The 13,604-nt window shown below is 46.6% G+C and overlaps 1 protein-coding gene across 6 annotated transcripts in view; it reads right to left on the bottom strand.

Annotated features, from left to right (window-relative positions):
- Positions 1 to 13,604, bottom strand: part of ubap2l (ubiquitin associated protein 2-like) — a 135,942-nt gene that overhangs the window by 1,873 nt on the left and 120,465 nt on the right. For all 6 annotated transcript variants that reach the window (XM_063041734.1, XM_063041733.1, XM_063041737.1 and 3 more), the window contains 4 exons: positions 12,537 to 12,754; positions 9,860 to 9,965; positions 7,916 to 7,989; positions 3,971 to 4,159 (listed from right to left, as the gene is read on the bottom strand). In XM_063041734.1, coding sequence (XP_062897804.1) covers positions 3,971 to 4,159; positions 7,916 to 7,989; positions 9,860 to 9,965; positions 12,537 to 12,754 — 587 coding nt within the window. The remainder of the gene's footprint in view (positions 1 to 3,970; positions 4,160 to 7,915; positions 7,990 to 9,859; positions 9,966 to 12,536; positions 12,755 to 13,604) is intronic.

The raw sequence follows: 13,604 nt of genomic DNA, 5'->3' as shown, positions 1-13,604 counted from the left end.
AATTCTTTTTACTCAAAACTTAAAGGAGTGAAGTCAGTCAACAACAGAAAGGACCAATTGGCTCCCCCTCCTGGCAGGTTTAAGGATCGTACGGAATTGGACACAATATTTCCCATTAATCCCATTCTGGCCCATTCCTCACTCTTTCCCATAGCAATACAAACTTTCAGGATATCTCAATTTCCTTTCCAAAAGCCACAATGGATGTACATTTCCACCAGCCTTGAAGTTCTGGATTATAACTGCTGTCTGTGCAATACGTTTCCCTCACATCTCCCTTGTACCTTTTTGCCCAAAGCATTAACCTCAGCCACCTGGTCCTCCAGCACCATGTCAGGACTAACACAAGTTGTTATGGTTGTAGAGTTGATACAATAAAGCAGAGCAGCTTATCAAACTTCTGTGCTTGCAACCAGGAGAGAAGCAAATTCATTCTACAAGGCTTCCCCCAGTTTACGGACACTCAGTTTAGGTACACAAGACCATAAGGCACAGGACCAGACCCTGTTCTGTCTCATTGACCCTGTTCTGTCATTCCATCATGGCTGATTTATTATTCCTCTCAACCTCATTCTCCTGCCTCCTCCCTGTAACCTTTGATGCCCTGACTATTCAATCTCTGCTTTAAATATACCCAATGATTTGGCCCCCATTGCTGTCTGGGGCGACGAAGCCCACAGATTCACCACCGTCAGGCTAAAGAAATTAAATTCCTCCTCATCTCTGATCTAAGTGGAGTCGCTCTATTCTGAGGCTGTGTCCTCTGGTCTTAGATTCACTCACTAGAGGAAACATCCTCTCTATGTCCACTCTATCTTGGCTTTTCAATCTTCAATAGGCTTCAGTGAGATTCCCCACTTAATTTTTCTAAACCAGTGAGTACAAGCCCAGGGCCCCAATTGCTCCTCATTCCTGTTAACCCTTTCATTCCCAGAATCATTCTCTGGACTCTCTCCAATGATAGTACATCTTTCTTTAGATAAGGAGCCCAAAACTGCTCACAGTACTCCAAGTGCGGTCTGATCAATGCCTTATAAAGCCTCAACATCACATCCTTGCTTTCATTTCAAATCCTTGCTTTTATATTCTAGTCCTGTCAAGGCCTGTAGATACAAACAAGCATTTGGGATGGATTTGCTGGCTGCAGGCATCTTCTGCCAGGCAACAATTCTGCTTGCGGCTGCTTTTCTGACTTGAAAACCGGTTAAGAATATAGAAATCTACAGTGCAGTACAGACCCTTCAGCCCACAATGTTGTGCCGACCATGTAATCTACTCTAGAAACTGCCTAGAATTTCCCTACCACATAGCCCTCTATAGCTTCATGTATCTGTCTTTAAGAGTCTCTTAAAAGATCCTATTGTATCTGCCTCCACCATTGTCAGCAGCAGTACATTCCATGCACCCACCACTCTCTGTGTGAAAAATTTATTCCTGACATCCTCTGTATCTACTTCCAAGCAACTTAAAACTATGCCCCCTCATGTTAGCCATTTCAACCCTGGGAAAGAGCCTCTGGCTATCCACACGCTCAAAGCCTCTCATCATCTTGTACACCTCTATCAGTCACTTCTCATCCTCCGTCACTCCAAGGAGAAAAGGCCAAGTTTACTCAACCTATTCTCATAAGGCATGCTCTCCAATCCAGGCAACATCATCCTCAGCACTCATTCTATAGCATCCAGCACTGAACACAGTACTCCAAGAGGAGTCTGACCAAGGTCTGGGTTACAAGTTTACAGAGCAACACAAAGCACTGTAAGGACTCAGTAGATCGGGCAAACATCTGTGGAAGGAAATGGACCTTCATCTGGACTACTAGGCTTCATCTGTTGCTCCGACATCCATCTCCTCTCATGTCTTGTCCATTTCTCTCCAGAGTCCACAGTCCCCATCATCTTCTAGCTTGTATTCCTTCTCCTCCCTCCTCCTCCTTATTCTGGCTTCACCCCTTCCTTTCCAATCCTGATGAAGGGTCTCAGCCTGAAAAATCAACTGTTTGTTCATTTCCATTGATACTGCCTGACTTCCTGAGTTCCTCCAGCACTGTGTCCCCCCCCACCACCCCCCAGATGCTCCACGATCTGCTGAGTTCCTCCAGCATCCTATATGTGTCTCTCCACAGATGCTCCTGACTGGCAAAGTTCCGTCAGCATCCCCCGTGTTGCCCCAGACTGCAGCTTGCGCAGTCTCTCTGATTCAGACCCACTTATGTATCACATGTACACGAAATGCTGGGGGCAGCCTGTAACCAATTGGAATGCAGGGAATATGGCAGCACAGCAAGCTGCCACAGGCAGAATTGAAACAAAAACCCCAACATCACACTCTTGGGTGATCGGTCAAGTAATAAAGACAGCGATCCCAAGCTCAGCTGTGAAGGGGGGGGGCGGGGGGGGTGGTGTTGGACAAGGAGCCAGCAACCCGGCTCCGTGAAAAACCCAGAGCTACAGAAACACCAAAGACCTCATCCTGGGAGAGGAAGGATCCTCGCCTAGATACTACTGAGAGGACAGGCCACACCTGGAGACAATTTGAAAGACTGGCCCAGGACAGAGGACTCTGGTGAACTGCTGTTGGCAACCTATGCCCCAGTAGGAATAATGGGTCAAGACACTGGAAAAAATGTGCTCTGGAAATCTATGAAGAGATAGTGGGATCTCGCTTGAGATCCATCCCACCAGCACTGTTTGAACACTTCATCCTCCCTCTAATATCAGCACATGAAGTAGCCTGGTCCATGCAACTGCACCGAAGCACAGGCCATTTGACCCACTGAGCCCATGTGGACTTTTGCAAGGGAAACCCAACTAATCCCAACCATGCCCAGCTCCCTTCTGATCATCACAGTTGGACCTTGACTCTACGACCACACCTGGGACAGCCAAATCACTTCTTTCACCAGTACTTCCTCTCACACCAGGTCTCATTCTTTTCACAATCACCTTCATTCTCCACTCCTCACCCACCTTCTCTTAACTCCATTGCCACTAGGCGAAGCTTCACAAGACCTTTAGATGTAGGAGGAGAATCAGGCCATTTGGCCCATTAACTCTGCTCCACCATTCCACCATGGCTGATTTATCCCTCTCAACCCCATTTTCCTGCCTTCTCCCCGTAACTGTTGACACCCTGACTAATCAAGAACCTATCAATCTCTGCATTAAATATACCCAATGACTGGCTCCCACAGCCATCTGTGGCGATGAATTTCACAGATTCACCATCTTTTGGCTGAAGATATTCCTCCTCACATCTGTTCTAAAGGGACATCCTGTATTCAGAGACTGCCCCACTATTGGAAACATCTTCTGCATATCCACTCCATCTAGGCCATTCACCCTCCTACTCTAAAGGAAACAGCCTCTCCTCTGCCATCAACTTTCTAAATGGTTCCTGAACATTACCTTATTTTATTTTGGTGCACTATATTTATAATTTATAGTAATTTAAAATTTTTGCATCTTACTGCTGCCATAAAACAACAAATTTCACATCACCTACGTTGGTGACAATAAACCTGATTCTATGTAACTGATGTCCTTGTATCCTGAGGCTGTGTCCTCTGGTGAGAGACACCTCACTATAGGAAACATCTTCTCCACATCCACTATCTAAGCCTTTCACTATTTGATAGGTTTCAATGAGATTCCCCTCCCCCACACTATTCTAAACTCCAGTGAACACAGACCCAGACATCAAATGCTCCTCATACATTCACCCTTTCATTCCTGGGATCATTCTCACGAACATACTGTGGCCCTTCTCCAATGCCAGCACATCCTTTCTTAGATAAGGGACCCAAAACTTGTAAATGCCCATGATTTAAACTGAGTTTCAGGAACATACATTGAAACATGCACTGGGATCCCAAGGATGGGATACCTGGCCGGAGATCGGTAGAGCCACAGCACAAATTCCTTCCCGCGGCATCCCCCCCCCCACCCCGTCAGTAACGAAGCGTTTGTACCTGGCCGTCCTGTTGGAGATGCAGGATCTGTGAATGCATCTGCTGCTGGTGTGGAGTCAGGATGTGCATGAACGGAGGTGGATAGCCGGCAGCGGTGGCCGGATTCACAGGGCCCCCACTCCCCAGGGCCGAGGGCAGGTTAAACGAGGCAGCAGGAGTCCCAGCATGAAAGCCTTGCTTCTCAAAAGACTGCGGAGAAAGGGGGAAATCAATGATCAAACCAACGGAATAGCAGCAATCACACCTCTACCTTTCTGCTGTGGAAGTTACAGTAAGGCAAGGGTTAAGGACAACCTCCAGGCAAAAATAGCCTAGGGAAGTTGTGGTCAAGTGAGACCTTTGAAATGAGACCGTTGGAGCCAACTTTACAGACAGACATGGGAGAATAACTGTGGCAGTGTGTAATCAACCTAGAAGAACATAGCTTCCCTTTACACAGTATGGGGTTCTGGACACAGACGAGATAGGAACACACACAACTAAGGGACAATTCCTTTAGTAACTTAAAAATATCATCAACCGGTAGCTTGTAATTTCTATTGACTTAACACCTCTATTGTGATTGGTAACTGATCTTGCAAGTAAGGAATTCAAACATACACAAATCACCAAATGGTCAATATCTGTAATTGATAGGCCAATTCTGTTTGAAAATAGTGGCTTCACAACAGTGTGGGTGACAGGAGCACAAGTAAAATAAGGTATGTTTGAGTCATATGAGTGAGTGTCTTCTAGGCCCAGTTACTCAGTTATTCGCAATGATACTGCCGCTACCCCATCACTTGCTGGAGTAAAGGGTCAAAAATCTACCCTCAGGAGGTGCAGAGAAATCCTAATGATGCTGAAAATACTTCCCAGAAATTGGATTTCTTGTAAAGAAACGATGTAATTTCGCTTTTCTTAATGAATCCTGCTTATAATCATGTGATTCTACTTCAGGTAAGTCTGTGCAAACATGAATTCGTGTATCTAACAATCAACGCAATTTTGACCTCAATGAAGAATGGTTTGAGTTGGAGCCAAAACGTTTTTTCTTGAGAATAATACTTCCCTGATGGTATGTGAAGCTACTGTGAGTAAGCTTTTCATTGTACTTCTGTGTACATGTACTCGTGCATTTGCCAATAAACTTGATTTAAGACTATTTTTATATTATGATGCAGTTCCAGATGAAATTGTCCATTTCAGTTTCATACAAGATTGTCCATTTAAGATGCAGTTTCAATGAAATTGTCCATGCAATTTTGCTCCAATGACTGAAGACATTTGGAATTCCTTCTCAGAAATGTGATAACACTTCTTGAATAATCACTAGAATAACACTTCTTGAATAAACTCTCTACTCCAGGGAACTATGCAGTGTTATTGGAAATAAAGAGATAGATTATTTGGGCAGTATAGTTGGAGCTTCAGCTGCCAGATCCCATGATTAACCAGTCTACCCTCTATGGAATCTGTCTATACTTTTCACTGCCTCAGTAATGCAGCCAGCATAATCAGAACCCCCCCAGCCCCACCCCAGACATTCTCTCTTCAGCCCTCTCCCAGATACAAAAGCCCAAAAGCATGTACCATCCGGCTCAAGGATAGATTTCACCCTGCTGAAATTAGACTCTTGGACTGATCTCTTGTATGACAAGATGGGACTCTTGGCCTCACAATTTACCTCATTATAACCTTGCACTTCATTGTTTACCTGCAATGCAATCTCTCTGTAGCTGTTACACTTTATTTTGCATTGTTATTGTTCTATCTCAATGCACTGTGCAATGATTTGATCCAAAGCCACACACACAAAATGCTGGGGTAACTCAGGTCAGGCAGGAAGAACCCAGCTGGCTTCACCTATCACCTTCCAGCTAACCTCTTTCCCTTCCCACCACCTTTTTATTCAGACATCTTCCCACTTACTTCTCAGTCCTGAAGAACGGTTTGGCCCAAAATGTGGACTATTTATTCTTTTCCACAGATGCTGCCTGACCTGCTGAGTTCCTCCAGCATTTTGTGTGTGCTGCTTTGGGTTCCCAGCATCTAGAGACTTTCTTGAGTTTGTGAAGTATACAAGACAAGGTTTTCACTGTTTCATATGACAATAATAAATCAATACCTAATGCTGACCTGAAGCTCGTGAGGATTGGCCAATCTTCTCAGACTCAGAGCATTACAGCATAAAAACAGGTCCTCTGGCCATGTGGAACAAACTGTTTTTCTGCCTAGTCTCATTGGCCGAACTGGACCATAGCCCTCATCCAAGCTTCTCTTAAACCCACATCCACCTCAAGTTCCTCTTAAATGTTTCACCTTTCACTCTTAACCTATGACCTGTAGTTCTAGTCTCACAGGACTTCATCATTATTATGTGCTGTGAGGCATGACGTGGGCTATCTGGGTCTTGACCATGATTGTTCTTGGCAAATTTTCCCACAGAAGTGGTTTGCCATTGACTCTTCAGAGATTGTCTGGCTGGTGTCAGTGGTCGGATAACCAGGACATGTAATATGCTCATACAACCATCCACCCCCTGCCCCCATGAGACCCTGATCGGGGGAGGGGGTAAGGAGGTGCTACACCTTGCCCAAGGGTGAGCTGCAGGTTGGCAGAGAGAAGCAGCACCTTGCACCTCCTTTGGTAGAGACCCATCTCCACTGCAAACCTCTAACATCTCCCCTCATCCTCCCTAGTTCCAGGGAATAAAGGGCTAACTTATTTAACCTTTCCCCACAACTCAAGTCCCAGGAACATCTTTGTAAATTTTCTCTGTACTCTTTAAATCTTATGCTTTATGCTTTTCCAGGCAGACTTAGGAGATCCCTACAAACTGCACTATGAGACTGCTCAAGAACTTCCCAGTAAACTTTGTACTTTGTACACCAAGAGCTATTGCACATACGATGGATGGCCTGAGTTACAGGGAGAGGCTAGACAGGTTAGGACTTTATTCCTTGGAGCGTAGGAGACTGAGGAGTGACCTGATAAAGGAGTGCCAAATTATGAGGGACATAGACAGGGTACACAGTATTGTTCCCCAGGGAGAGGCAATCAAAAACCAGAGGGCACATTTAAGATGATAGGGAGGAGAGCTGAAAGGACATGAGGGGCAACTTCACTCAGAGGATGAGCTTCCAGAGGTGATAGTTCTTGGTACACATGAGATTATTAAATCAATACCAATGCTGACCTCGGGGGCTGTGAGCACTGGCCAATTCGCATGGAGTCATACAGCACTAAAGCACAGAATCAGACCTTCGGCCCATCTAGTTCCTGCCAAACTGTTTTTCTGCCTAAGCTGCTATCAGATTCTTGAATGGCCTTCTTGTACAACAAGATGAACTTTTGGCCTCACAGTCTGCTTTGCTATAATTTTGCACTTTCTCTGTAGCTGTTACACTGTTTTGCATAGTTATTGTTTTATCTCAATGCACTGTATAATGATTTGATCTGTATAAACAGTACACGAGAGAGGCTTTTCGCTGTATCTCAGTACATGTAACAATGATAAACCAATACTGATACCCAATCCTGACCTGGGGGCATGAGCATTGGAGAATCTTAAGACTCAGCATTACAGCACATTAACAGCTCCTTCAGCCCACCTAGTCTGCGCCAAACTGTTACTCTGCGTATCGACCTGCACTTGGACCATAGCACTCCCTATCCCTCCCATCCATTAAACTTTTCAAATACACACAGATGGGAAATGTTGAGAGGCTTATGGGTACAAAGCAGGGAAGCAGGACTATCTTAGATGGGTATCTTGGTTGGCATAGAGTTGGGCCGAATAGTCTGTTTCTGTGAAATCTAACAGCTCTCAGGATCCTATCCCTGTAATAATCCACAACTCCCTACCCAGGAGGAAGGCCCATAGTCCACTTTTGCAGATAGCATTGTTAATCGTCCTGACCCAGTTCGGGATATCAGGTGCCTTCCGAACGGCAACGCACTTGCCTGCTGAGTTTTGCTGTACACAGATCCTGAGATGTCCGGAACACCCGTGTTGCTTGAGGTTACTGATACACCGGCTGTGGGAAGAGGAACGAGCAGTGAAAAACCTGTCCTTAACATGGATATGAGAGAAAAATTCACAAAGCTACGACAACTAGGAGTGATCTCTACACTCAGCTTGGAACATTAACACCTCACACTCCAGCAGGGTAGCCTCCAACCAGGTGGCTTGACAGCGATTCTCCAACTTCCTGCAATTTCATCCCCCACCCCCTTCTCTCTTTTCCAATTTCTCATTCTGGTTCGCCTCACACCCCTTCTCTTCTCGTCATCTGCCTACCTCCCCCCTCTGGTTCCCTTCCTTCTGTTGTCCACTGTCCTCTTCTATCTGACTGCTTCTTCTTCAGCCCTTTACCTCTTCTATCTATCCCCTCGCCCTCACCCACCCACATTCCCCCTCACTTGGTCTCACCTATCACCTGCCATCTTGTATATCATCCCCTCACCCCACCATCCTATTCTGACATCTTCCCCACTCCACTTTGCTGTCCTGTTCTGATGAGGGGTGTCAACCCAAAACATTTTCTGTTTATTGCCCTCCACAGATGCTGCCTGACTTGCTGACCTCCTCCAGTATTTTGCGTGTTAGAGACGCCGAGTTCCTTCAAGCATTTTGTGTGTTAGAGACCCTGAGCTCCCTCAGCATCTTGTGTGTTAAGAGACCCTGAGTTCCCTCAGCATTTTGCGTGTTAGAGATGCCGAGTTCCCTCAGCATTTTGCGTGTTAGAGACGCCGAGTTCCCTCAGCATCTTGTGTGTTAGAGACGCCGAGTTCCCTCAGCATCTTGTGTGTTAGAGACGCCGAGTTCCCTCAGCATCTTGTGTGTTAGAGACGCCGAGTTCCCTCAGCATTTTGTGTGCATTAGAGACGCCGAGGTCACATTTTTTGTGTCACTTGCAGATGCCATTAGCAGTGGTGGAGCTGGGTAGGGCCTACAGTGAAGTATGGATCTTGGATTGTGGGAGGTGGGCCTTAGACAGACAGGAAGGTAGGAGGGTTACAGTGAAAGAGATGGGTGTAGGAGCCAAAGAGGGTTACAGCTGTGGATATGAGAGGGAAGAAATTGCAGAGATTTGGGAGGTGTAAGAAGTTGGGGAGAACAGAACTAAGGAAAGATCAAAAAGCTAAAAGGTGTTACAGAGATTGGGGGGGGCTATTAACACAAGGGAAGGCTGCAGAAGCTGTACTCAGAGGGGAGAGGTATCGGTGGTGAAGAGATGGGAAATCACGGATAGAAATTTTTAAAAATCCACCAGACTGGGAGTCGGTGCTAGCTGGCACACACACTGAATGGACTCAGTTTGAGGTGGGACACAGGGCCACTGGAATTGGGAAGAGCCCTTGCACACATACAGGTGGGGAAAGGTCATCAACCTCATCGCTCTGCCCCCCCCCCCACCCCCATGGTATGAAAGGGTGCAGATGAAATGAGGCAGGGACAGAGCTGTCTTCTGAACTGTGGCCCCTGTAACTGACGCCACACAAGGCTGGGGGCTGCAAAGTGGAGAGCGAACCAGGCTTGCCAAGATGAATACAGCACCACCAACCCATCCCAACCTGGGGTTGCATGCCTGTCACAGTAGATCAGCAGGTATTTTAAGGCTGAAGGTTTTGCCCCAAGCCCAGCAGACAGGAGCTACTCAAAAATTTTGGCTGGGCTCACCTTCAGGGAGGATGGCCCTGAGCATGGTCAAAGTGAGGGGAGGGGTGGAGTTTGAGAATGAGCTTTAGCATTCAGAAGGAAGTTGGGGAAAGAAGACTCAGGAATCAGTGGTATCAGATTCAGGAGGTAGACAGGATGGAAAAATTGAACTGATGTGACTTTATGAAGAACAGGGGTTCCTTTGGCGTAGGTTAGAAGTAGTCACGTTGAAGGGTTCCACTTACTGGTGCTGTATCCGTGCGTCCCGTACCCACTCGCCTGCTGGAAGGCTGTTGCTGTTGCATTTACGTTCACATTGACGCCGTGCTGCTTAGACGAGGTGGGGGGGACCTGAGGAAATTACACACCAGGTCAGCCAGATTCACATTTCACCAGCCCCCACCCTCCCTCTCTTCCATCACAGCACCCAGCACCCCACAACCTGAAACTTACAAGAGCCTGTAAGTGAACTCTGCTGTGGTGACCTCAATGGGACAGACGACCACAAAGGGTAGCAGCCTCTTGACAGACCCCAGGAGGATGATCCAAGTACAAATTCAATTGGACAGGGGTACACAGAAAGGCCACTCATCATGTTTTCTCCACACCATGTGATTCTCTTCACCCAGAAATCCCTCACTCAGCCACGGATCAACTCTTTGCCTGCTCACTCCAACTTGCAGGTGTAACTACCTACAGGTAGTTCTGCTATAAACTTGTTTCTGTAACGCGATTGATAGATTAGGGAACACTATCTGCCTTACATGGGTTTGCATTGTTTATGGTGGAAATCAGGAAAATTCTGCTTCAGTCTGTGCTTTGACAGCAACTATAGCCAGTTTTGGGGGGCACAATAGCATAGTGGTTAGCACAACACTTTATAGCAAAAGTGATCAGGTCTACTGTCTGTAAGAAGTTTGTATGCTCTTCTCATGAGACAGGGGTCTGGTTTACTCCCACATTCCAAAAAGATGTATGAGTTATGGTTAGTAGATCGTGCGCATGCTTTGTTGGCACCGGAAATCTGGCCACATTGGCGGCTGCCCCCAGCATATCCTTGAACCGTGTTGGGCGTTGACACAAATGACGTTTTGATGTACACGTGACAAACAAAGAAAATTTTCAAATCTTTTTGCTGCCAAAGGACTTTCTTCTACACAAGATTTTTGGGAATTTGACTAACACACATCAAAGTTGCTGGTGAACGCAGCAGGCCAGGCAGCATCTTTAGGAAGAGGTACAGTCCACGCTTTGGGTCGAGACCCTTCGTCAGGACTAACTGAAGGAAGTACTGCCTGGCCTGCTGTGTTCACCAGCAACTTTGATGTGTGTTGCTTGAATTTCCAGCATCTGCAGAATTCCTCGTGTTTGGGAATTTGACTATTGTGTTATAGCAGAACTACCTGTATTCCTACAAAGGGGACAAGTAGCACCCAGGCTTAAATTCCCACGCCCGATTCCAAGGGCAGACACTGGACTTGGAAGGTTAACAGCACTGAAGGCAGCTGATCAGCCCACAGAAATCTCTATGATGAAGTAATAAGTCACGCAGACCCTGCAGCCCCACACATTAGAGAAATCAGCTTCATAAACTGCTCTCTCTGGCCCTCGAACCCCCTACACATCTGTCTAATTTAAAAAGAACCATTGAGCTTGGGTTTCATTAACAACTGACCCTGACGCTTGAGACCAGGAATTCCAAATACCCCCTGCCTTGTGCGTATACAGCCTTGTCCAATCTCAAATTCTGAAACCCTGCCTTGGTTTTTGAAGACCCAGAATTTCTGAGCAGCGCGAATCATTTCTCTATTCGAACATTTTGAAAGGAGGGTGCAGAAAAGGATGGACATGGACGTTGCTGGAACCTAGATGGCTTGAGTTGCAAGAGATTCTAGAATGGGACTATTTTTCCCTGGAGCGAAGGAGGTTGAGGTCCTGGTGAAGAATCTCGGCCCGAAACACTGACCATTTATTCTGCTCCATACTGTAGATGCTGCCGGACCTGCAAATTCCTCCAAATTTTGTGTGTTGCTCAGGACCTTCAAGGTTTATAAAATCATGAGCAACAGAGATAGGGTGGATGGTCACATTTTCTCCCCCCAGCATACAGTAATCTAAACTAGAGGGTATGGGATTACGCTGAGAGAGGAAAGACTCAGAGGGGACCCAACAGACAAATTTTTCCAGAGGAGAGGATGGATATACGAAACAAGCTTCTCAAAGAAGAGATAGCCATGGGTACAATTACAATGTCTAAAAGATATTTGGACAGGTACACGGACAGAGAAGGTTTAGAGAGGGATATGGGTTAAACACAGGTACTTGATCAGAATGGCCCAGTCGGGTTGAAGGGCCTATTTCCAGACAGACTTCTCTGTGAAAGCACGGCTATTTTTATTCCACTTCACAGGAGTTGGTGGCAGAGACGTTGCCATCAGGTTTATTGTCAGTGACATACATTGTGAAAAGAGTTTTGGGGCACTACAGAGTAAGACATTAAAAAAAACTAAATAAACAAACAAACAAACAAACAGAGTGAAAGAGGAATCTAATGGCGGAGGGGAAGAAGCTGTCGAGTGTGGACCTTCAGGCTCCTGTACTTCCTGGATGGTGGTAATAAGAGGGTATGTCCCAGATTTTGAGGGTCCTTTATGATGGATGCCATGAATAATGATAATAACATTCTCAAGTGTCAGAAATGAGGCAGATATTCATCCTCCTTTCTTGGGATGCTGTGTGGGGTCCAAAAAGCTACATCTGGAGTTCTTCACAAACTCTCCTCCAACTCACAGACTTGTTCCTTATACTAAGTTGGCTTCTGCCTGTGTCCTAAATTCTGAGCTCCCTCCTGATGAAAGCCCTCATTCCACACCCCACCCCCCACTCCACATGGTGAGAGGAGCTTCCCTCCCCAATACTCACAGCAAACATGGCCGGGCCGTACTGAAAGGTGTTGGGGAGTCCGGGCATCCCGGCGTAGTATGGCAGACTGGTGTAGCTGTAGCCAGGAGGCAAGGCCGGGTTGAGGAACGTCTGCTGGGTGGTGTGATGGGTCTGTGTTTGGTTTTGCTGAGGCTGCGCCAGACTGGTGGCCGGGGCCGGAGAGGAGGCATCCCCTCGCCCGAACTTGGTGAGATCTCCTGCAGAGGAGGCATGTTAGACACTGCTTTAACCCCTGCCAATACATGTCAGAAATGCACCACAGACCTCCCCATCATGTTTGAACAGCCAGTTAATTCCAGCAGGAAAATTATACACGGACGGCAAAGACTTACGGGGAGTACACTGGAAAATAGGAAGCGTAGACCAGTCGATCCCTTAAGTCTGATCCACCATTCAATACAACCATGGCCAATCTATGCAAATCTCTACCCATCTGCAGCATTTCCCCATCACCTTCAATTCCTCTATCTTTGCCTCCATGGGTGGCACGAATGGAGTTTTGATGTGTGGCATTACCAACCAGTGTACGTCACGATGACTGGCATCAGTACCAATGGGCAGAAGTCATTTAGTTCTGAAGGCGCAGAGTTCTTTGGCACAGGGATGGTGGTGGTTGATTTGAAGCATGTGGGGGACAGCAACCTGGCTGAGGGAAGTGTTGGAGCCGTCTGTGAAAATGCCAGTGAGCTGGTATGCACACTCCCTGATTGTGCACACCAGCCTGAGATGCTGTCTAGCCTAGCTGCCTTACGGGGTCGGCTCTCTGCAGAGCTGTCTACTCATAAGGGTCATGGACTTATCTGTCCCACTCCTAACAGGGAGGAGACAACTTACCATCCACGCCACGGCCACCGGGCTCAAAAAAAAGTTACTTTCCCCCAGCAGGAAGGCTGATCAGCACCTCCACCCACTAAACAAACTCATCACATTTCCCACCAGCACTATTTTATCATTTCCTATCAGTAATCTCATGTACAGACAATCCTCTGCAGGGTATCACTTTATTGAATTACAAACAATGTATATAAACCATCTTGTGTATTTATA

This window comes from Mobula hypostoma, chromosome 2, assembly GCF_963921235.1.
Source record: "Mobula hypostoma chromosome 2, sMobHyp1.1, whole genome shotgun sequence".
In the NCBI taxonomy this organism is placed as follows: domain Eukaryota; kingdom Metazoa; phylum Chordata; class Chondrichthyes; order Myliobatiformes; family Myliobatidae; genus Mobula; species Mobula hypostoma.
Note: the sequence above shows the minus strand (reverse complement) of the source record. Positions and strands in the feature narration are given on the sequence as shown.